The 24,690-nt window shown below is 39.1% G+C and overlaps 3 protein-coding genes across 5 annotated transcripts; all 3 read right to left on the reverse strand.

Moving 5' to 3' along the window:
* Positions 1–2,104: 2,104 nt before the first annotated feature.
* On the reverse strand, positions 2,105–11,069 carry ak7b (adenylate kinase 7b). 2 transcript variants are annotated; one of them, XM_026355612.1, is made up of 18 exons: positions 10,931–11,069; positions 10,147–10,323; positions 9,909–10,017; positions 9,493–9,587; positions 9,140–9,250; positions 8,977–9,060; positions 7,410–7,498; positions 6,129–6,219; positions 5,958–6,035; positions 5,190–5,339; positions 4,952–5,080; positions 4,748–4,850; positions 4,054–4,182; positions 3,897–3,962; positions 3,592–3,789; positions 2,762–2,982; positions 2,323–2,481; positions 2,105–2,238 (listed from the first exon to the last, which is right to left on the reverse strand). In XM_026355612.1, the coding sequence occupies exons 1-18, from the start codon at positions 11,006–11,008 to the stop codon at positions 2,200–2,202; spliced, it is 2,106 nt and encodes a 701-aa protein (XP_026211397.1). In that variant the 5' UTR covers positions 11,009–11,069; the 3' UTR covers positions 2,105–2,199. The 2 variants fall into 2 exon arrangements, with proteins under 2 accessions (XP_026211397.1, XP_026211396.1); XM_026355611.1 differs by having other exon boundaries at positions 5,190–5,342.
* Positions 11,070–12,180: 1,111 nt separating this feature from the next.
* On the reverse strand, positions 12,181–20,448 carry galcb (galactosylceramidase b). Of its 2 annotated transcripts, none has more exons than XM_026355663.1 (17): positions 20,265–20,448; positions 20,067–20,135; positions 19,845–19,908; positions 19,477–19,590; positions 18,920–19,059; positions 17,744–17,782; positions 16,408–16,538; positions 15,183–15,338; positions 14,910–15,034; positions 14,536–14,663; positions 14,317–14,406; positions 14,147–14,236; positions 13,904–14,048; positions 13,342–13,522; positions 13,082–13,245; positions 12,830–12,906; positions 12,181–12,598 (listed from the first exon to the last, which is right to left on the reverse strand). In XM_026355663.1, exons 1-17 carry the CDS (start codon positions 20,403–20,405, stop codon positions 12,455–12,457), a joined length of 1,998 nt encoding a protein of 665 aa, XP_026211448.1. In that variant the 5' UTR covers positions 20,406–20,448; the 3' UTR covers positions 12,181–12,454. The 2 variants fall into 2 exon arrangements, with proteins under 2 accessions (XP_026211448.1, XP_026211449.1); XM_026355664.1 differs by lacking the exon at positions 16,408–16,538 and adding an exon at positions 17,410–17,537.
* Positions 20,449–23,315: 2,867 nt separating this feature from the next.
* LOC113158946 (GTPase IMAP family member 9-like) lies at positions 23,316–24,382 on the reverse strand. The gene is made up of 2 exons (XM_026355341.1): positions 24,376–24,382; positions 23,316–24,079 (listed from the first exon to the last, which is right to left on the reverse strand). The coding sequence occupies exons 1-2, from the start codon at positions 24,380–24,382 to the stop codon at positions 23,316–23,318; spliced, it is 771 nt and encodes a 256-aa protein (XP_026211126.1).
* Positions 24,383–24,690: the final 308 nt, after the last annotated feature.

The following is a 24,690-nucleotide window of genomic DNA, read 5'->3' on the forward strand; positions in this document are numbered from 1 at the left end:
TGTATGAACACCTTCAGCGTGAACAGACCACTCCACACCCTGATGGTTGTAGGTTGTGGTCTGTTGTGGTTGAGTGCAGAACCTACTCAAACATCGCAAACGTTTGTGAGAATGACCACAATTTAATTTGCCTTCTGTTTAGTGTGGTCGCAATCATCTTTGGATGATCAATAATCCAAAGACCAAAAAACAGAGACCACCTTTCACGCGCTAGCTTCTCACATGATAGATGGTCTGTGACTGACACCTGGTGGTGCAGTACTGGTAGTACAACATGAGCAAAGCCAAAGGCTCCTAAACACCTAACAATGTTTTGGACTTGCTCTTTATGAAATGTTCCAAATAGTGTGTGTATATTTACTGCCTGGTGCTTGGCCTATTCTTTACCATGAGAACTGTGACACACATTCTATTTGCAGCCGTTGTTAGGATGTAATTGAAAAAGGGCAGTACCAAGTTTTACTACACAGAGTGTAAATCACACAGGCTTGTGATCATTTCTGAAGATTGTGATCATTTCTGTCAAACATTCAGTTACACGATGATAGCTGAGACTGTGTGATTACAAAAGTTAAAGCACAACTTTGACTTTGACAATCAGCACAAAAAAGGTATACATATTTTAAATAGGAGCCAGTTTAAAAAGAGGGTTCGTGTGTGTCATCTATCGCTACCACTCAGCAGAGTAAGGAAATGCTCTTTTGATTTGACAGTTTGATGAATTGTAATCTTTAATTTTGTTGTGAAATGTTATATTAGTTATATATTGCTACTTATATATAAATATATATAAGGGCACTGTATATTTAAATTTTCACTAACTATGCTACCATTAACAAGCTATTATTACAAGCAAAGCTCTACTGGACAGTGCAGTCGACTTCAGTCCAGAAGTGTTAAGCCTAAACGTGTGTGTGTGTGTGTCAGTGTCACGTTCACATGTTTTCTTTTTTTTCATTTCTGATTGGTTCCCAAGCTTCAGGAAGGTGGGTCTAATCTGATATGAGCCTGTCAGAGGGCAGACAACAGAGCAGTTAGATTTAGTTAGTTAGTTTAGTTAGATTTTCCCAACATGGATTCATGTCTTGGTGACCCTTTCATTCATAGAGGTCACTACAGTAGACAGCTATTCAAAAGCTATTCTGTTGTAAATGCACAGGTTAGGGTTAGTAGAACCATGAACAATTGTCTTTTTGGAGAAAATCCTACAAACTTTGCATTTTAATATTTTTGTAAAAGTATTAGAATGTGTAAAAATATGAGAAAAGATTAGCATTACTATTTTTTCAGTTTGTGCTATTGGTTCGTTAATTACATGTTTTTTGTTAACTCTATAAAAAATCTGTTCATGAAACATATCAATTGCATTGTTTTTTTCATAATAATAATAATTTTTCAGCATGAAAGCTCCATTTATGTTGCGTCCACCTCAACGATCTTCACACTCTTCACTAACAGAGAATAAAATATTTGTTTCACATCACATGAGATTATGGGAATATATCATTATTGTATTTGTTTATTTATATTTATTTTACTCTTATGTGTGTTTTACTCTCCATGTCGTGTGTGTGTGTGTACCTGAAACTCACAGATGGTGCAGTCAAACTGTCTTGCAGCAACTTGCATCACAATGTTTCCCAAATAAACTCAACTAATTTCCCCATGTGGTGATTAAGTATGTACAATGAAATAATTTGGTGTTCCGTCGCAACCAATTATGTACACTTTGGAGTCGCGAGTTGCCAACATGAGAGAAACACAAATTAGCTGCCATTTGTAACATTTATGCTTCCTGGATATCGGAAGCCACATCAAAGCAATTATGACCCGAGCGTGTCTACTTTGGAGTTTACCAAGTTCATTACGCAAATTAACTTCCTAATTAGCTTTTGGCTTTCATCCGCTTTTTTAGGGTGCTTTTAAATAATGGCCGTTGCACAAGAGCCCAAACAAAGCTGTGCGCAAATACAACAGGGGCAGGAGAATGGGCCACTTACAAATCAGACCTAATCAAAATCCCAGCATGAACTGAGGGATATTTGGCATGGAACGGCTAAAATGCTAAAAGACTCCAAGAGATTTCCTCTAATAGAAATTCACTCTTTAATATTCCAAGAGCAGGAATTTATTTCAGATTTGGTGTTTTCATATTTGCGTCATGTGTGGATGCAACCACAAGAAATGGCCTCTCTACCTTCAGTAGTCGACAGGGTTGTTTTTGAACAAGTACTCCGCCTGGAACGAAACAGACCAGAAACAGATGATCAGGATCAAGTTGAATTTGTACACCAAGGTAATAACAGGTGGTGAGTTTAATACCAGGAAGTCCACAGGGTCCTGTGGTCGCACTGTGCAGCATTCGATCAAGCCGCGGGTCAGAATGGGCATGACGTGCTCCATCAGGTAGCTTCTCATAGGTACTGACTGGGCCTCCAGCAGCTCCTCCTCCTGCTGCCTCATCTCCTCCAAAGCCTTAGTCTTATAAACATGTTACACATCAAAGTCCAGCACATACCAACATAACAAACACAGTTTGACATGTTAGTGTGTAGTGTTCATTCAGTGAGATATGAAGAGGTGACATAGGTACTGTATTTAAACCAAAGGAAATGCTGATAATAACTTCTTGTGTTTCACAGTTAAACAAATGCATAATTAAAACTGGTCTGAGCACACCAAGACATTACAGCAGAGCAGCAGGCAAAGGCTCCACAGCCTTGTCTACTACATCCAATCCCGCTCTTCTTTTAGTACCTACCCATTCCTCCCAGCGCGCAGCCCTGTGCCTCGCCTCCTCTGCCTCCCTCTGCTCCTCCTCCTCCCTCTCCTGGGCCTCTCTCCTCATCTTCTCCTCAACTTTCCTCCTGTTGCCCTCCTGTACCTCCTGAGTGCTGGGGCCATAGTTCCTGGGCTTGCCCACCGTGTCAAAAATCTTCTGCATCAGCAGCAGGCAATCAGGTTCATCGCTGCTGGTGATCTCTGAAAAGGGCGACAAGACTCAAAGTGAGATTTGGTAAGGTTATGAAACTAGGAGTGATGAGCTGAAGCCAAAGATGCAGTGGGATTGGCAGAAATAATAAGAATGAATCACATCTATGATTTGTTTCCCTCCAAAAAAGTGTCAAATCATCAATTGCAATAGAACTGAATACAAATGTGTTACTATATCCATTATATCTGTATATTTATATGGTATATGGTTTTCTAGTCAGTCCCCAAAAGAGGAACCATAAAACAAACTGTAAATATGAGTCTGTGGCTATAAAATATAACTGTGATGACTCAATCAATGGGACCGTGGACGTCCTCCGTAAACTACAAAACTGACATTTTGACCTATTGAAAACACTACCTTTACACCAGCTCAAGTGTAGCTGCAACAACCATGAACTATGCTCACTAGTTGCCTTAGTTTCTGAAAGTAAGAGTCCTGCTCATCTTCTCTTTGATCAAAGGTCAACAGCTGAGCCTGTGCACATTAAGAGGTGAGAAACCTGTGACCGTGGTGAATCTATCGTTTCAAAAAACACCAACGAAGCCCTAATTTTATCACCTCCTCACAGCATGTTCTCATAATTAATGGTTTACCCAGGTAAAGAGGGGTCATGTTCAGCTCATCAAAGTAGTTGACAACAGTTTCATCTTCCACGTTGTTCTCTCTGTATCGTGCCAGGCGTCGCAGGAAGTGCTCATGCTCGTAGTTGTGCTCCTGAACCAGCTTCTCAGGCAGGTTCATCACCCTTTCCTTCAGGAGGGCATCTGACGCATCCAGGCACAACACAAACTCTGTGCCACACACAGGTAAACTATTATTAAGACGATACATACACTGTAGCTACTGAAAACTGTCTGCAGTTTCTACAATAAAAACATTTTGATGACGTTATAGAGACCTGGCATAATCTTCTTGTTGAAGGAAGAAATGTGGGACGTGCCATCATCGGATTCATGTTCTTCAGCTATAAAAAAGGAAACATACATGTCTATTTATGTGCAGTAGTATAACTGTATCTTATAATGTCTCTGAGTGTCTTTGTATTCATGTCTCACAAGAGAAGAGCTCTCTGGCTTGTTCATATGTCTTGGGAAAACCATCCAGAACAAAACCCTGGTTTCTGCATGGGTTCGACATCAGCTTATCCTTCACCACCCTCACCAACAACTGGTCATCCAAAAGACCTGACAGATGACATTACATAACATTTCAGTGATTTGAACATCCCCAAGTCAGAGGAATTGAGAAAGGACATAAGCAAGCTGAGATATTTTCATTAGTTCCAAGTGTGGGTCAAGCTTGTCTCATAACGAGACATGACCAGAGTTATTATAACACTGCAGCAGAATCTGTCAAATTGATGGTTGTTCTCAGCCTTCAAATTACTATGGTCACAATTTTCAGCAGTGTGGCCTACTAACATTTTTTATTAGTCTTTCGACAACAGTGGAACTCTATGACTGTGTGGTCTCAGCCCTTTAATGGGATTTGCTGACAATAATAAAATATAGAACCTCCATGGCCTTATCATTTCAAACTGTTGTAGTGAGCAATTAAAAGCAGGATTGAGACTGAGTCAGAGATTACAAAGCCCACTCCTTCACCACACTTACTATATTTAGTTGTAGTCAGCTGTAGCTGATGAAAACTGTGAGGTGTGGTTGAAAGCTCTGGAAATTGATACTGTAGATAGCAGACTTTTTTTATTTGCACTGTTCCTTAAACGAACATTTATGTGTCCATTCATACCTCCATTCTGCTCCATATTTTCCTTCATGCTGTTGAGCAGCTCCTGGGCCTCAGCTGCATCCTCATTCTCTGCATCTGGATCAGCATGCTTTACGGCACCTTCCTAGATATGAAGATGATAATGAAACTATGAATACTGCATGTCTAAATGATCAATATCTACGTTTTCCATCCATCATGTGAATGTGTCATTTGAGAGCTCACCAGTTGTGCAAGAGTTTCAGAGATGGTCTCCTTCAGCCTGATATGGTGCAGGTTGTAGTGTTTACAGATCTCTTTGGACGCTGTGCTTTTCCCCACTGCAGGAGGACCCAGTACACATAGTCGGACAGGCTGGAGAGATCACACCACATGGAGTATACCAGTGCAGCTTATTTAGAAGTAAGACAATAATATGATATACACCTTTAAGATATATGATGCTCTGTGCCGTAGTACCTACCAGTAGTCCCCTGGACTGTCGGTACTGCTCCACCACCAGCTCTATGTTATCTACCAAACCAGACTCACACAGCCAGCTGACAGAGAACAGTTCTTTGATGTAGACACCCTTCATGCGAAGGTTAACGAGTATAGAATCAATTTCCACAACCTGCTAAAAAAGGTTAGAGGTCAAGAGATCTTAAAGTGTTATTTTTCTTTTTTTCTGCTGTGACTGAATATGTACGATAACTGAGACTGACCCAAAACAGCAAAGCTGTGGTCTAGACAATGAGCTAAAGTTTAACATACAGCAGGTTTAGCTGATAATTGCTGGACGTGTGTTAAGGCTTTAGGCTTTTCTATTTCTTCTGATTTTCAAAACAGTTGTTGATCCATAAACATTAGTGTGCAAAAGCCGCTATTTTTTATGACTCAGAGAGCTCAAAGATAGTGTCCCAAAATCACAAATGCCCTTTCATCTAAATAACTCTGCTCTGAAGTCACAGTCTAATGAGGAAGATTAAAGGCTGAGTCATTTCTGTCTTTTGCAGCCATTGAATTAGATTTACCTCTTCTATACGAATTAAACAAATACAATGCGTTAGTTACTCTATCTTTAAAACTTTAGACAGTATCCTGATTTCAGTACTGTGTTTAACACACAGTCATGAGACTTAAACAGAGGAGATAAGTACCGTATACTTTAAAACCTCAGCTGACGGCCAATATACAAACTCTTCAGAGCATTACTGCAAAGCAAACTTAATTCACATATACTGAGACATACACTGAAGTCCTGTCTAAGGAAGGCTTCTTCAAAAGGCTTTTTCTGGATCTTCCCTGGTCCAAGTGCAGAGGCAACTGTCTGATAGAGATAGAGATGCCAAATTTACTATATTTCCAGCCAAATCAAAGTTATAGGTTTCTATTTTGTCATAAATGGTACTGCTATACACACCTTCACAATGTTCTCCATGGTGTTGTTGGAACAGTCCACAGCTAGCAGGTAATATAGCTTGGGCTGATGTTCAATCACATTCTGAATCACACTGTATTTATACAAAGAAATCACATTGTTTAAAATCTGTAAATTACAGTAGTTGGAAAGTGACTTGTTTTGTTTTTCAGTCTCCGTGCTTCAGCACCTGAATCTAAAAAAAAGGGATAGGCCTATTTGGTTGCCAAATGCTTACTGATCAGTGTTCTTTCAATGGTACCTGATACACAAAGGAGCTCACAAGAGGAAAGTGTGGATAAAAACATACCACCTAATTCAGTCAAATGGCTATGGTTGTGTTTTGGCTCAGATGTGCATGGCAAAAGGACTTGACAAAAGCATGATGGATGCATAGCTATACAGGAGCATCCTGTGTGCTCAGGTTAAGCCAGATGTATCCAAACCTATAGGATGATATTCTATCATTAAGCAGGACAGTAATCTTGAGCATGTGGCTAAAGCAACCACAGGGCTTTTCATAGTAAAGTGCAGGTCAGACTGAGAGAGGGGACACTAAAATAAGCAAGAGCTAAAGGTGTCTGCAGAAAGCACCTGCTTAGGTCTGCGGTACCCTGACTTTAGGCACTTTGGCTCTAATTTAAGAGAATCTGTTTCTCACATTGCAGTTTTCTAAATTGCTGTAAGCCTACTTAAATCAAAGCTGAGCTTTGGACCCGTATTGTAACATCCATTATTAATCAAACTGAGTCTGAAGAACAAATTATTTTGATCTATAATAATTTTGTATTATTATGATCTATAATAATACAAAATTATTATAGATCACATTTGTATTGGCAAAGCACTGTGAAGGGTACGACCACATATAATAATATGTAACAATAAATAAAAAGGAAGCCACAAGTGACAAATTCACGTTTTTAAATCTTAAAACAACACTCAGATGCTCAAATGAAGACTGGAACAGCTTTTAGTTGCTACAACTATCCCTCCTGTTCATACTGGCTATCAGCAGATCCTTTCTTAGAGCCATGTGAAGTAATTGGGGCCCGGATCCACAGTCTTTGCTCTGGAAATATATTTATGTATTAAAATTCATTTATTGATTTACTATATGTAAATATATTTATGTATTTATATATAATATATTTGTATTGTATATATAATACAATATAAGCACCTGACTATACTTTTCAGGGAGACTTGAATAACTTTTACATAAAGTATATTTGGAGAAAATTTTTTATTTTTATTATATATGTGTGTGTGTTTATTACAAACCTTGCCAGGTCCTGGATATGAATAGTGGGAACGATATTGTTGCCGTCTCCAAAAACAGGTATTTCTTGTTCTTGTCCCAGCCATGACGTCTAATAACACACAGCAGTTTGATTTGTTACACATGCAAAGCAAATTCACATTTTCTGTGGAGATGAAATTTTGTTTCAGACATGTTATTAACTATCGCTTCAAAAGTTGCACCTGGAGACACTTTCCTCATTATGAAGAACAGGGATGGGTAATAGATTATTTGGTGACTAACTGCACATTTGATAGATCCCTTTATTTCTTACCCAGTAATTCCTTCCTTTACCGTGTATGCACTCTTGCATGTGTGTTTCATAAAAACACAGGGTTGTGTCGCCGAACACCATAGCAATGACCTAGATTTATGGTGATATTAACTTCAGGAGATATCATTTGAAATAAGGATGTAAGAATATATTGATACACTTTAGTAATATGTATTGAAAAACTGTATTGAATCTAAAAATATTGCAATATATAGCAATATATTGAATCATTCCCCTATATGACAATACATGTCATCTTGCCAGGTTGTTGCCAATACACACCCCTACCTTGAAAATACAGGGGAGGCCTTATGTTTGAGGACTGGACAGTTAGATATTATTCAAAGTATGAACTGATTCTTTATGAGTAAAAATCAAGTTGAACAAATCTTCTGACAACAACTGCAGAAATACATGAGGTAATGTAAATCTGGCAAGCAGGGAAGACGATCAGTGTCCCGCATGATGCTGGTCATGAAGATTTTAAATTGATAAGGCCTCTTCTAAGAAGAGTATGTGACTGTTAAATTGTACGCATTCATGGAAGTATTCCATGTTTTATTTTTACATCTTATAATCAATATCGTGTAATATTCAAGCAAGTAGTGTAGATGTCCTCTCTGAGTGATTGCCCTATCTGGAATCTTGTATATTACTACTGTGAACAACATGAGTATCCTCCCGCAGTAAATTACCATGGAGGTGATATGCACATTCTCTAGAGCACTAGTCATAATGATTTTAGTGATCCCCAGACATTTCCTGTCGTTCTACCATCTGGGTGAAATTTCCATTTTTACACCCCAAATACCCAAACATCATGGGTAGATGAAATAAAATGAGCATATTAATGAACTGTCTCCACACTGATTACTAGTTGTCAGATTTGGGGATGGGTGTAGGCCAGTCAATTGCTGAGAGACTTTGATGTAACTGAAGAGCATCCCGCCCTTAAAACACCATGATGTTTAATGACAGGAACTTTTAACCCAGGGCACACTGTATTATTGTTCAGCCCTGTCAAGGGGATAAAACACTATTTTTCTTTCAAATTCTTATTAAAATACTAAAGCTAATTAAACATCTGGTTACAAACTACATTTAGAATCCAACTGGACTCCAGTGACAAGGACCCAAGAGGATCTGTATTCTGACTTTTAGTTCATGTGGTAAGAAGAGGGACATGTTCTGTATATTTGGAAGTTAAAAGGATTATTATTTATTATACTTATTGGTGGCCAAAGCAGTAATCTACATTAATCTTCAAATCCCACCTTGAAAAAGTAGTGGAAGATCTGCTCTCCCATGCCGTACTGTAGCCCGGATGCCACCACATATGTTGAGAACAATGTTCTGTTCTGAAACAACAACCATGTAACACATCTCAATTTAGTATCTTATATACAGACTGTAACAATTTGAGAATTTGACACTCACAGTTTTGCCCATTTTGACCACCCTCTTCTCCACATCAATGTGTTGTTTGAAGTTTGGATGAGCTCGTCTTCTCCAGAAAATCTCATCAGTAAAAGGAAGTTCCAGATCATCCTGTTATGCAGCACAGTCAACAGTGCAGTAGCTGCTAACAACAAACTGATCTATCTAATAGAATTACTGTGGAAAAAAGTAAATCAATGCATTGTAATGTTTCTGGATGTCTGGAAGTCAATTCAACAATTATGTCTTTTGTGTCTTTCCTGAACTGTAGGAAACAGCTTGATATTCTATTAACTTAAAATCTTTTGTTATCAAATACAGTTAGCTGAATCAAGAATTGAATCACCACTTACAGGGTCGACTGGCTTGCTGCATGCCCAGGTCATCACTGTGGAGACGAGGATGAACATCTTCGGTCCAGAAAAATGTTTCATTTCACTGTGGAGAGCTACAGTTGCAAGGACAATGAACCTGTTACTACTGGTGAACAGTAATTAGGTACAATTATTTAGTACAACTGTAGTTAAGTTCAATTTTGAGGGATGTATATGCATTTTCTGCTACTTTATACTTCAACTATTCAGAAGCAAATACTTAACTGCAATGATTCTTTTTCAAAGGTAAATTACATACATTTAGTCAGTCTGAGTCAAATTACTAGTGTAAAAATGTAACGTGAAACAAATGAATAAACATAAGAAACATGAAGCAAAAGCTGACGGTACCACTGAATGCATCAACCGCTCATCAGAGAGGGAAAACTACATACCTGAAACCGCCCACAAGGCTTCTTCCACCTGATCAGTATGTTGAGTAATGTTGTAGATAACAACATCACAGTTCATCAGTTTTGGAAGGAGCTCATCCCTGCCCAGTTGCTTTTATACAAGAAAATGAACAAACAAACAAACAAACGAAAATCTGTTTTCAACCTGAGTTGAGTTCAAGCAGTTTGACATTTGTGCACTGTTTACCGCTTTACTGACAGCTTTCGCTGAAGTACTTACTAAATACGCCTCTAGCACATATGTTCTGTCCTCGTCGGATTTCTCAGAAACCGTTCCAACAACCTGAAAAGCTCTGGCTCCGTCATGGTTTGATATCATCCTCCCTTCCTCCTCCTCTTCCTCCTCATTATCTCCATCAGGATCAGCAAACGCTCCGACAACATAGTCAGACAAAAACTGCAAAGATAAATGTGTGAGCTGAGAGTTTTACACAATCGTCTCTGCTTGCTGTTTGTTTAGTTTTTGATGGTTCACAACTGCACGGCAGGAAAAGTTGAAATTCATCATACGTTTATGTGAAACAGGCCAGATCTACAGATAAGTCCAGTCCTTTGGTCTACATGTTTAAAAATAGCAGCACCTATTGAACACATGTATATGTATATAGGGCCTACATATCCTGTAATGTAATTGTTAGTATAATGTCACACCTTATAGAGTCCAAAATACTGTGTCTTATTCCATTCAGTCAAATTACATTTATTTTATTTACAAACCTCTATGTCAACTGAATGACCAACACATATGCCACATCACTCCCAAAGTAAACACAGGAAAAATAACCATAGTGAAGCTAAACAATTTTCTGCAGCTATTAAAATAAATGATAAGAAAGCGAAAATAAAACAAATTTAAATTAAAGCGAAAGTAAAAAGGATTCAAAGTCTGTGGCTAGCTAGTTATTAGGTAGCTAGTTAGAATTACCCTAGCAGGAGTGCTAGTTAGCGTTAACAAAGTTAAGTAAAAAATCTAGCAGACCTTTCTAAACTAATAATGTGCTTACCTTGGCAATATATTTGGAAGCGTAGCTGTCTACGTTGTTAATAAAAACTCGTTTGGGCGACTGTTTGACTTTCTCCATCCCTGTCTCAGCTAACAATATTAGCCTGTTTGCCGTTAGCAAGCGCTGTTAGAGTCCCGTTGCCGTAGCGACGCGTCCTCTCGCCCGCTCCTCGAGATCAACGTGCTCTCGCGACGCTTTGCGGGAGCTGGAAGCACTGTTTTAATCATTATAGAGCAGATAATAAAAAGGTCATATATTGAGGACGATTATCTGAATTCAACTCATTTCTGTTTTTTCAATGAATGCATTCCACTACTATTCACCTTAACGTCATATTCTGTCCTTGATCTAAGTTGATATGATGCAAAGAGAGACAACAAATATGTTGTACTTGCTATGTTTTAATTCTGCACATGCAGAATGAGTGGATGCTATTGTCCTGCTGAAATATCCACTGGCTTGGGCACCTTCAGTTGATATCAGTCTGGATAGTCTTTTATTTATAGCAGGAAGAACCTGAAGTTAGCTGAAACATCTGCCCGGCTGTGTTTCTGCACAGAATTCATCTTTGGTTTCCTCCTTGTGTAACTGAGTTTTATGTTGCATTTCTGAATGTAGCAGTGGATTGTGTTAGGCGATACATCTTCCAAAGTACTCCTGACACCATGTGGCTGTTTTCATCACAGTAGGATATCCAGAGTCCCGGAATCCTTTCACATAATCATGTACTTTAAATGGTGAAATACTTCAAGATTTTCTGTTGAGAAATATTATTTTTAAAGTGACATCTCTGTCAACTTTTAATTAAGGAAGAGTTCAGTTTTCAGCAAGAGAACTGAAAAGTGGTAAAACGTGTCAAAAATGAGAGGTGCTGCTGCATTTTGGATCATCTCTCACAAAAAATCTCAATCTTGTTTTGCTTCTCTTCTAAGTTGCAGCATCAAACTCTAACTCTTTGCTTAGATTTACAGAATACAGCTAAGTTGGTCAACAAAATCTATATTAAAAATGTATTTGGGATGTGTAGTTATTGACAATTGTACATAAATAAGATTGATGATAGATTTTTTTATTTTTGTCAAGCAAATCAGAGATTTTACTTTCTTTGCATTTTACAGTCTCAATCTTTTTAGAAATATGTTTCATAAAATGTCTTTTTCATTTCACTTTTCCTTTTTGTTTTTTTTTTACAATTTTTATTCCATTGAGGTAGGTATAGTTAGTCCCTTACTACATACATGTTTAAAGCATTAAAATGTAATTTTGTGCTTTTATTATAAAATATCCATTCATTTTGTAAAACATGCAGTGCAAAATTACTTTTATACCTCAAATAGCAAGGTTCTGTGGTGTAGCTTGTTATTTTACATCGGTTGCCCACTACCAGCCTTAAAACTATAGAGAAAAAAAAATACAGCAAATCTACATTTAGCACTGAAGTGGTTAATCAATGCCTTAATCAAGTAAGTAAGTTAATTAGAGTATCAACAATGCAGTCCACCTCCTAATTTCACAGTGCAATCATTAGTCTGCCACCACAGCAAAGTTATCAAACTGAGCCAGTTCAAATGAGCGTGTTCCTATGGCGGCCCAGCCGTTCTTTGGATTCAGGACCACAGCGTTCTTCCACAGTGGGTATCCATTCAGCTGCCCTGATGCCAACTGGCCCTGCAGGAGAGAACAAACATTACTGACCCTTAGTGAAAAAATAGATAGATGCATACCAGGTTACATTTGTTTGTAAGCTCAATGTTAAACGTGGAGAAAAAAAAAAAGCATAGGCAAAAGGCATCCATCACACCAGTGAGTTATATTAATGTTTCATGACATGTAAAAGTATATAATATATAATATAATAAAAAGAAACACCATTGTTTTCAAGTCTAATAGTTGACTTACATTCACAGTGAGTGATAAAGTGTTCCAACCATATGCTCGGGTACCAGACAGTCCTTCTGCAAGCACAGTCTGACCAGCTGTTAACAGAGGAGGATAACAAAACAGCATTGTAGACTGATGAGAGGTGCAGTAATAGCAAGGCTATGAACAATTATGGTACATGTAAGATGCTAATTCAAAGTTTAATGTTCTGCCTCAGTTGTTAAGTTTGTAATAACATAATGTAATGAAGCAGAGAGTGATCCTACTGACCAAGATCATTGGTAACTTTGTAGGTGCCATCTGCAAACACCCAGAAGAAGACTCCATTAGCGCTGCGGACTGACTCGCCTCCTTTGTTCACCCTTGCTGCTATGAATACACCACCACTATCAACACTCTCCATGAAGACATCACATGTGACTGTCAGGTTCTGCCTGTAATATAACAACATAGCAAACACATGAAGAGAATTCCACCTGTTATTTGCAAAGTTGTATTGTCGTTTCCAGGTACTCTGACCCTCATCTCACCATTGATAGTCTCCTATGACACTGATGGTCTGGTCAGCATCTGCCACCCATGTGACAGGTCTCTCAGTCACAACCTGTCGGAGGGTGAAGGTGTGAGGTCCAGGATCGGTCAGGTTGATGTAGTACTCAAACACGCCTGTCTGGTCAGCGAAGTGTGGAGCTTCAGAAAAGGGAGGGTTTCCTACACGGAGAGATGCATAAGGAGGTTACTTAAACCGTATGGATGCTTGTGGACAAATAGATAAAGACAGCATGGACTGGGCTACAGTCTAGCTCTGAAATTAGAACACAACACAACACTAGATAGCTAACCTGAAACTCTTATTTAACTCGCACTAAACATTCTAGTATTAGTGCAACAAGTGCCTGACAGCACAGGCAAACGTGACAAATCTATAGTTAAGAGGAAGTTTGAGTTAAACTTAATTTACAACAATACGACAGATTCTCTCTTATATGCACTATTAACATTAGTGTTGTCTTGTAAAAAGATGTTAGCCATCTCAGTTCTTTTGTCTACTTCTTTTAAGAAATACATTTGGGTTTTGCGTTTGCTACTTACGAACGTTAAAGTCATCCTTGTAGGCTTTAGGGAAGCCAGCTGGAGCAGGCGGGTCTGGGTAAACGCCTTTCTGTCCTGTTGTCATTGTGGTAAATGTGTAGACCTCGTCTTCAGACAGATTTAAAGTGAACGAACCATCTATAAGCTAAAATTGTTTTACAAATTTAAAAAAACAGATTCATTAGACCTTGTTAAAGTCTTCACTCTGTGTGAAAATGTCATGGAGGGAGGAGAATCTTTCACCTTTAGTGGCTTTAGTTTCTCAAAGAGCGAAGGCGTCTTTGTCTTGAAGTTGAACTGTGACCGCCATACTTGAAGTTCCTTGATGGAAGCCTGGGGAAAAAAAAAATACTGGCATGACAAAACAATTACTCACCATATGTTAAGTTTGATGAAATCTCAAATAAACTTACAAAGGACCCATTAAGCTGGAAAGTTGCATTCTGGGATGTCACATGGAATGGAGGGAGTGGAGGTCTAATGCAGACTGAGTGATCATGAGTCTGTAAAACAAACATTATCAGTGAGTCAGTGTAGGGAACACATGCAAAACAGTTACAACCAGCTAGGGCCTTGACATGTAGCTGTTCATTTGCATTACCTTCATTGAAAGTCAGAAAATTTGAACTTGCCATGGTTTCTATGACAACAGTGAGGTTTCCTTTGCCATCGGTCAGAGCTACATAGCTTCCTCCTCCTGCCAGATGTCCAACAGTCCGCAGGTAGGTCCATCCTGGCTGGGTGAACTGTGTGGTGTGAGCTACAAGGAAAACAATACGTCATCCAAAGGACTTTTTCTTTGATTCTAAGGTGAAGAACGATCACAAGTTAATTTATTTTCACGGATCTCATTTTCCATATACAGGGCATACAGTGGTGATGATATTTGATGCTAGTGATGTAAACTAACTATACATGAAACCGGTTTTCTATGTGGAACTAGTACTTCAAAGGCCATCAGGCTACACTGTTTTCAGCAGCAACTTGTAAAGTACTGCGTCCAGACCTGTGATCCAGATAGGAGACTCCACCACATAGTTGCCACTCCAGGGCTCTTTTGCTGTCATCAGCCCTTCTCTGCCAAATGGCAGTTCCTCATAGTAGCTGGCTACCAGGTTCCAGGAGATGGTGCTGGAGGAGGAAGACCCATCAGTGAGCAGACAGCCGCACACCATCTCTCTGTACAGCCACAGTCACTTCTAACCTCCCTCGGCTTTCTGATTCTTAATGCTTTGTTGACATCTTACATTTGCTCAGAAATGTGGATTATTTTACTTACGCAGTCATGTTCCCATTGACGTAGTTCTGGTTGAGAATGCGAGCCCAGCAGCCTCCCCCTACCTCGTCGTTGAAGGTGCTGTAGTCTTCAGACGACCAAAGCTTCTTCTGCGTCTTCAGGGCATCTGCCACTGTGGTGGTGCCTGGGTAGTGGGCCCTGGGTGTCACACATATTATACACATGTTCAAGGTGATGTCACAACAGAGCCCTATAAACTAATGGGTGTCACATATAGGAAATACAAGATCTGTGGTTAGACACAAGATATGCACCAATCAAACAGCCATCATCATCATCGATAAACTAAGGTTTAAACAGCATGCAAATTGCTGAATCCTTGTCATCTGTTTTATTGTATAATATTGGAACTGAATATACAGTAAATCAGTGCTTGGAGTCTTAAAAGTCATATTACACCTACTAGTATGTTAGGACTAACTACTCATACCAATATCTAAACATTTCACGTGATTCTGATTGATACTAATAATTTGGTCTGTTTGATTGACAGCAGCTGGAGGAGTGTGACTACGTTTGACTGACAGCAGGGGGCAGCTTGTCAGTGTGGTGGTGTTACACCGCAGGGAATGAGAGACAAAGTGAAAGCTGCATGTCATGAATGTGAGCAGACAGCGTGTTGTTAACGGTGCTGAAGAGTAAGGAACACAGCCACATCTAACCAGTGACAGTTTATGTGCAGCAGCTGAGCAGCAACTTGTGTGGTGGCTCTTTCAACAAGCAGTGCAGGACATGTTTGTAAGTTAGATAAGAAGCAGACTTGAAAAAGTCATGAAAGTTTCTACCTAATATTATACTGTTGAGTAAAAAAAAACAAAAAACACTCCCTACAAAATCCTCCATTTTGGCTTCTGGTTTCTTCCTACGGGGGGAACACAGGACAAGAGATCTACAAAGAAGATATGTTTGCCAGAGCAGTGACTAAAACAGACAGACAGATCCAGCAAATCATAAAAACTACAAATACATAAAAGAATTAAAGACACTTACACATGCGTATGCTGTTATTACGGCCATGTTAGTTACTAGGTTAGTACAGGCCATTTCATATTTGCATGCAGATATTGTCTTTAGAGAATCAGTACATGCACATACTACCTGTTATAATCTGTCCTTTCATGCACAAGCATCAAGATAGTCACAACCCACAGGCTGACACAGTAGATTGCGACAGAGGCAGTGCATAATGCTCACGAAAGGATCCTACCCTATCACGTCTACAGCACTGCTGAGCTCGGGGTCTAGCAGCACAGACAAGGCAATTGGCTCCCACAGGTTGTCACTGGCTATGATCCTGACCCAATCCAGGCCACTCTTATCCAGAGTGTACCGCAACAGCTGATACAGTCAGTCAAACAAGAAGATGGAGAGCAGAGGAGACATGGGTTCACGACTTTGGGTGGTTTCACAGTATCTGCTGCAATCATATAATACTCAAACACCTGTAAAATCTGTAATTAGCAGATTAATAAACTGTTAGTCTGTTAGTTAGAGCCCTTTTTTTTTTACAGTCAGTGGCTGTAAGTCAGATTATGGACAGAGTTGGATTCATTTTGAAAGGAGATTGCCCACGTACTGTACATACGCACTGTTTATACTTAAAAGTAGAAGCCAAGGCTACTGCTCACTTGGCTCCCAACAGATTGCCCTGTTTTTTTAAGTCGGTCCTTGCATTTGCTGCTTGAACAACAGCACATAAATAATTGCTAATTTTAATTAATTTTTTACATGGTGGCAGCAACATACTGTACATTCAACTACATCAAAATGAGTGACTGACATTTAATGGTAAAAATGTAGTGCTTTATAGGAAGCTGCACCCACATGTGCCACTTATCAAGCTGGTCTATGAGTGATATGTCACATTCCGCCCTTCTGAAAAAACAGCCACAAACATTCAACTAGTTGCTGAGAGTCATGCAGAAGGAATTACCGGATAAGCACCACAGGGAAAGCAGATGTTTTAGAAAAAGACTACATTTAGTGGAGATTTCCCCATTTGTGTATCACATCTTTATATATATATCTTTTATATTCTATGTCAGGGATCAAACTGTCCTTCAGTGAACTCCGAATCCCAGCGCATGATGAAAGTCATGTCTTTAGAACGTAGTTGCAGTATGATTGGGTCACAAATGTGGTTATGGAATAAGAGTTCAGTGCTGTGTGGTGCCACCTTTAAATGGGACTTCAAACCAACTGTACTTACCCAATCACCTCAACACAATCATTAAGGGCATGGTCTGAGATCATAGAATTAGCGATGCTCCAATCTCCATCTGCTGCAATGATGCCAACACCACTTAGACCAACTTTATCCAGCATGTTCCGGAGCACCTTGGTAACAAAGACATGCTCTCAGAGGAACCCAGAGAGAACTTCACTTCAAATCATCTCAACTAGTCAGAATCAAGTCATCTTAGCTCAATGTTGGTGGCTGTTTTTCTGCTTAGTGCACAGCTGAAGCTGAGCTTACCCATAAAGCACTTACATTTGTCAGCCAGATCAGTAAAGGAAGATTGAAAGAAGAGAAGACGGATTACCTTTATGTACTTGATGTCATATTTCCGCTCATTCCAAATCTAGAAAAATGGAAATTAATTTTAGTTCAGCAGTAACGTCTCTAGGTTCATTTGCAGTCTGCTGCAGAAAAGTGTTAATGCAAAAGGGTTACGTGCACCTGAACTTAGTTTCAGCTGCTTTGTGTAACAGTTAGCTCCAATTACCCTACATTAAGTAAGAAATTATGTGTGCACATTTTTATACCCGAATTTAAATGAGTATAACCCTTGATAGACCAAGACCATACAACCAAGTTGCCTAGAATTGTTTGCGTATATTTGCAGATATACTGTCCACGGTTGAAGAGATTTTGTGGTGCGGTGGTCCACTAATGGACAGATGGTGGCTGACATCAGCTGAGCCAGTGGTAACACTGACACAGAATCACAGAAAGAAGAAGAAAAATCTTTTTATGTCCTCAGTCTCGGAAAGCACAGTAGGAAAAATGAGGGGTAGTGTTTAAGACTGACTCCAGAGTTTATAATACACGCTGATTTTACAGCTACTGTCGGATACATCATACTGTAAGAACAGATACCACTGTTCTACGCCCTTACAGGTAGAAGGACACCCAGCCTGGGCAAAACAGGTACCTGCACAAATCCCATGGACTAATGCTGAGATTGAAACACAACACACACACAACACATAAAAGATAATTAAACTAATGTTCAAACCTGTCAAGGACATTTCTAAGTGACTTATATATGCACTTAAAAGAGAGCTTGATAAATAAGAGCTTATAAAACCTTAAGGTCCTCCTCACAATATGATTCATGGCACAGTTCCATTTCCATTCTAAGACAGCGGAAGAAGGAAGAAATAATTACATGATTTCAACTTTGAAGTTTAAGTTCCTAAGATGTACGCTATGGTTCACAGCTGTTAAACCTGTTCTGTCCCTCCTGCACTTTCTGGTCTCCTGTGCTATGGTGCAATGCAGTGAAAATCACTATAGGAACTCTCATTTACATGTTATTTGTTGCTTCTGTTATTAGACAATATGAAACAAAAACAGATTGGATCTCAGTAGATTGCCTGTTAGCCAACACTCACTACTCATGAATTTAGACCTTGTGAAACAATGAGATGTCATAAAGTTACACTGAATTACTTGCTTATGACATGACACTTAAGTATTGTAACAAAGTACTCACCCCAACATACTGAATGTCCAGGTTGTGGTACTGCTTGGCACCTAGGATCCAGTTCACCACATACGATGCAGTGATATCTGGGTAGTCATAGGGCCAGTTCTTGCCACGACCGACCCAAGCAGGAAAGGCCCAAGGCAAACCTGCACAAAGACACAAACAAATCAGTATGGAAATGCTTTGTGCACCAGACCAGCATCAAACTTACACACCTAGCTACAGTCAGTCTGAATGCCCATTAAGATACCAACTCCCATCAGCCCTGTTAATAATTAAATACTGTCTTTGTTACACTTGGGGTAAAACTGCAGTCTAGCAGGTGTGTGATTTATCAGTCCAAGCATGCCCTGAGGTTTGGAAAACAGGCCACGCCAGATGTTTTCAAACAATATGTCACTCGTATATGACTCTCTATTTATAGGTTTGCAGGAACTTCTGGTAGCATTTCAGAGATAAAATCAAGTCACATGTTCACCACGAGTTTATGGTTTTATTTTATCATGTGATCGTGATTTTCTTTCCTCTTGTATCAGCAGTTAGTCAGGACTCCTCCTTCATACCAATGAGAGTGATGTTCGGGTTCCTCTTCTTGGCTTCTTTCATAAGCCACCACTCATAGCCTCTGAAGTAGTTCTCATCGTTCTCGTAGTGCATGTGGGACGGCTCTGTTCCATCTGAAAATAAAGCCAGTCGGATGTCAAAACCCAGAAGATAGCAGAACAGAAAATGAGCTTGTTTGACTGAATCATCTGTTGATCCAAGGTTGATCTGTGGCACGCTCTCGATGCCAGAGTATCAAATTCACTAAATGAAATCTGTTCATAATTGCATTTAATTTTATGATTTACATTCCACTTTGTCAACACAGGCTGAAATATTGATGAACTGATGTCAAGCAGAAGTTGCAGTTTCCCTAAATGTCACTCACCGGTGGTCTGAGCGTCTCCTCCGATCTCCACCTTCAGGATGTGCAAAGAGGCTCCGAAGTTCGGCTGAAGACAACAAGACACACACACACACACACACACACACACACACACACACACACACACACACACACACACACACACACACACACACACACACACAGCAGTGAGCTCCCACACACTGTCCATTGAACCGTGACACTGACTTTATGCTGTCAACAAACCTTAAAAAGGTAGTCTAATATCTGGCTCCGGTATGGCTCTGCATAATTCACCAGTAACCGAGATGTGGCCTAAAGAAAACGACATGTTGTTTTCATTTGATAAAAAAAAAAAAACAATGACAGCGACAGAAATTCTGCTGTAGTTGACAGTTACAAGACCAAACCAGGAAGTGCATCGACAACAAGCGTTAAACTCACCCCACCGCCGCTCAAACCTCCAATTCCGTCAAAAAGTCTCCCCAGTCCTCCTTTATCGTCCAGAACATAAGTCTGGGAGGAGGAGAAGTGTACAGACAGAGCGAGGAACAGGACCGACACACACACCCGGCTCCGCTGCATCCTGCAACACTGCGCCCCGCGCACAGCTGGCTGCGCTTCCTCTCTGCTGCGCGTCACATGACTGCGCCGCTGGGTCACGTGTGGAAGACTCAGTGACGTCACTTCAACCTGAGGGAGGAGTCTAGGTGGTACTTCTACTTGTAGCTGAGTACTAGTAGCAGTACCACAGTAACGTTACTCAGTCGTAGTAACATTGTATTACACTTTAATTATTGATGCTGTAATGTTTAATATCGCAGCAGGCAACAGTGGATCATATCATATTTTTGATCGTCTTTGTATATTCCACAGTCTTATGATTAAACTGTATTTGTATTTTTCATCTAAATGTCAACAGTGAAGTTGTTGTGATTTTAATGTAGTGGAGTAAAAGTGGATTTTTTTCCTAAAGTGTTGAAGTAGCAGATGAACAGAAGAGTAAAAATTCTCAAGTAAAGTAGAACTACATCAATAGTGAACGTCAGTAAATGTACTAAATTATGACTAAGTCTGTTCAAGGTGGATCAGCTGTCGGTCACATTCACTTTAGTTGGATTGGAGATTATTTCTGTCCAGATTATAATAGAAAAAACACAGTCACCCCTGCCTCCTCTGCAATTTTGTAAATAGAAACATCTGCTTGTTCATTTTTACTGTCCTCAGTGATTCATTTGGACTTTAATACTCAAACACGTCGCCAGCTCATGATGAACCGTTTATTATTTGCATTACATTTATTGCTTTTCTGTTATTTAAATTAATGACTTCTTAATCTACATTCTGATTATATTAATTTGCAGGAATGCATTATTAGATCAACTAATTTAAACAAATATCAATGAATGATGAGAAAATAATGCAGGATATATTCATACTCATGTTTATATTCTAATGTGTCAATGACAAGGTTCTTTATAATAGTAAGTTACAGATGTTAAACAGAAACTGTTTGTTTCTAAAATAAAGAAAGTTGTTCATGTCTCTTTGTCAGAGAGAACTAAAGATCTGTGATCCAGATGCATCTGAAAACAAATAAAATAAAAACATGGTGTCTTAAATTGGTTCTGTTTTAATATTATAACTGTGTTTCTGTATAAAACTGTGCTGATGTTGTGATGTGGTTTCAGATCAGTGCAATCGGCTGCAGCCAATCACTAACAAGTTTCTGTAAAGGGTAGAATAGAGTCTTTTCCAGGTTGTTATACTGGATGCTGTCAAAACGCACTTAGTTCTTACATATCCATATTGTTTTTATACAGGTCATTGTTATTTGGCTTCATACTTTAACCTGGTGCAGTTAAGGAAACAGTCACTAGGTGTTACTGTTGTCCATGTAAACAAAGTTTGCCTGCAGCGGGAGAGGACTCAGCTTCTCCTAAAAAATAAAAAAGTAATAAAAAAAAATGGAGACAGTTGAACTGGTTAAATATAGAATCCTGCGATATGAAATATTAATTCTGTCACATGAGGAAAAGAAGTCTTATCTAAGATGCAAATCATTTTATTTTGAAATCATTCAACTGGATCAAAACAAATATGGTGCTGGAAACTACCTTGTTTCAAAACACAATAATAACTTCTGGCCTGACATGCCTCATTAAACTGGGAGCACTTATCAATCATATAACACATTGCAAAACACTTTTTACATGGATCTCTATTTGTTCTAGTTCAACACAGTATTAGTAGTATGTATAAATTTTTTTGCAGCAGTTAAATTAAATATTTTCTTATAAGTGCACACATTTCCAGATCATTATTTTAAAATGTATTGACTTTTTCAAAACTCATTTAAATTATGGAACAATTAAACAATCTTCTCAATATATATAACAATGTAGACACACTGTATCAGTTTATAAAGAGCATTGGAGAATTAAAAAAAAATCATCCTACAAACTATAAATCTACATTTATTATTGTATATCCAAAAAGTTCAAGTAATGTTTTTTTTTAAATATATTTTATTAATACATAATAAACACCAGTGTTTGCCTTCTACCTGAACACTGTTATGCTGAGTCATGCCCAGTGTTATATGACAGCATGATAAAGTCTCAGCTTTTAGTGGATCAGTGAACTACAAGGAAGCAGGAGGAACATCAGCACAGGTCCACAGTAACTGATGATTAGTGATGCTAAAGTTGACAATGTCAGTCTTTAGAGCTCAGGACTAATCTCAAAAACAGCTCCAAGAGGCAACGAGAGCCTTTTTTTAGACACCTTATCAGAAACGTATGAAGAGTTTAAGAGCTTTGGGCATGAATGAATCCTATGCTCAACTTCAAAATGGATTTAATGAGGTGTGCACCTGAGAAAACTGAGTTCCTGCTCCCAAATCAAACTAACAGAATCAAGAGACTAATCTAAGCCTGGGAAGAGACTGGTTCTGGGCAAAGCACAGTGGTTGACATTAGGAAACAACCATCACGTTTCTGCATGTTTCCACAGACAACACATTTTCCCAGTTTGCTGTGATAGAGTCAGTGGTTTGGACAGAGCTCTGTCCTCATCAACACATGATGAAAAGTTTTCTCAGTGGAGACTTTCATCTTTTTCATCCTTGATATAATTTAAATCATTTTAATTGAACTGAATCAAGTTTAATACTATTCCTAAACATTCACTCACCCTCTCTTGACTAAACCTGGTTCATACCTGTATATATCTACGCAGCTGAAAGTAGGAATGAATATGGAGCATGGATGTGAAGCAAACCTAGAAGCCGGAAAACATTTTCATCTGATATGCCAGGTAAGCAGTTTCCAGTCAAGTGAGAGGCCGATATGTTTTACTCTGGTATCCGACCTTCTTAATACATCCATGACATGGAGTTAAACCAATTTGACGACAAAGAAAATCTGAGTAGGCTTGGTTTAGACAAAAACATTACCAAGTTCTCCCGCCTCTGATCCACTTGGAAACCTTCAGCTACTGCAGAACACATTTATTGTGTTTCATTGGTTCTCCGCTTGCTTTCATTTCTCTCTCAACTTCAGCCCTCAGGGTGTTCCTCCTCTCCTGCTCTACTGCCTTCTGCTCCTTTAAAAGTCTTCGTTTGTCTCTCTTTGAGGCCTTTTTTGCTTTTCTCAACATCTTTGAGTTGTAGTGCCCTCCACCATTCTCTATAACCATTGTGAATATTTTCTCCACAAGCTGATCAACCTGTTCCTGGTCGTTCGACTGGTTGTTGAAGATGTGATATCGCCCGTAGCAAGCCTCAATGAGCTCTTGAAGTTCGTTACTCTTTGAAATAAACGTTTCAATAGTTTGTTTCTTCAGTTTGTCCCCGTGTGTGAACAACACCAATGAGTACCTCGCTGCGTCCACACCGAAGGTACTTTGAATCAATTTGACGGTGTCCTTCTCCTCCTGGGTAAACCTGCCCAGCCTCAGAACCACCAGGAAGGCGTGTGGACCAGGAGCTGACAGAGACATGCATGTCTTGATCTTCTTCACGAGTTCCTCCTCCGTGAAATTAGTGTCAAAAAGCCCCGGAGTGTCAATGACGGCAACCTTTTGATGTCCTACCTCTCCATCGGCTCTCTTGCATTCAAATGTCCAAGAAGAAGGACACAGCTGAGACTGGAATTCTTCTCGTCCCAAGATGGTGTTTCCTGCTGCACTCTTCCCCGCTCCTGTCTTCCCCAGCAAAATGAGTCGTAGTTCATCACTCTTCCTCTGCTTCTTAGATCCTATAGAGATACAACACAGGAAAACTGCACATTTAAGCACTAGAACTTCCATTCAAATGAGTTGAAAAAAAAGTATATTAACATATAATCAATTTCCAGAGCCCAAAGCAGCATTTTCAAAATCCTTGTTTTGTCCTGTATTTCCAAAACCTAAAAGCATTTGGCATCCTGTCATTTAAAGAGGCCAAATTCTGCATAGCTTCGACTTCTTATTTTGTTTTGAGGCTCTACTGAAAGAACTTTGTAGGATTCAAATCCCAAAACCTTTAAGTTTAAAATGGACCTTTGTGCAGTACCTCTCATTATCTTGTGTCTGAAGTGGTTTGCTTTAGCCTCTCTCTCTCTTCAAGGGCAAGATTCAGATAAACCTGCATTAGCAAACACAATGTGTCACTGAAACACATCACTGTTTGCTGATGACAGTGCTCTGTCTATTTAGGTTAGTTATTTAAGTCCCTTAAATGAAAAAAGTAGTTTCCACCTACAGGTACAAGTGACTTGGTCATTTATAACATTTATAGTATAGAGACTTTAATATTAGAAAGTAATATACTGCAGTAATAGTGAGTACTGTACATACGCTCAGCTCATGTTTTAAAACTTTGGAGTTG

Source organism: Anabas testudineus, chromosome 12 (assembly GCF_900324465.2).
Source record: "Anabas testudineus chromosome 12, fAnaTes1.2, whole genome shotgun sequence".
NCBI lineage: Eukaryota > Metazoa > Chordata > Actinopteri > Anabantiformes > Anabantidae > Anabas > Anabas testudineus.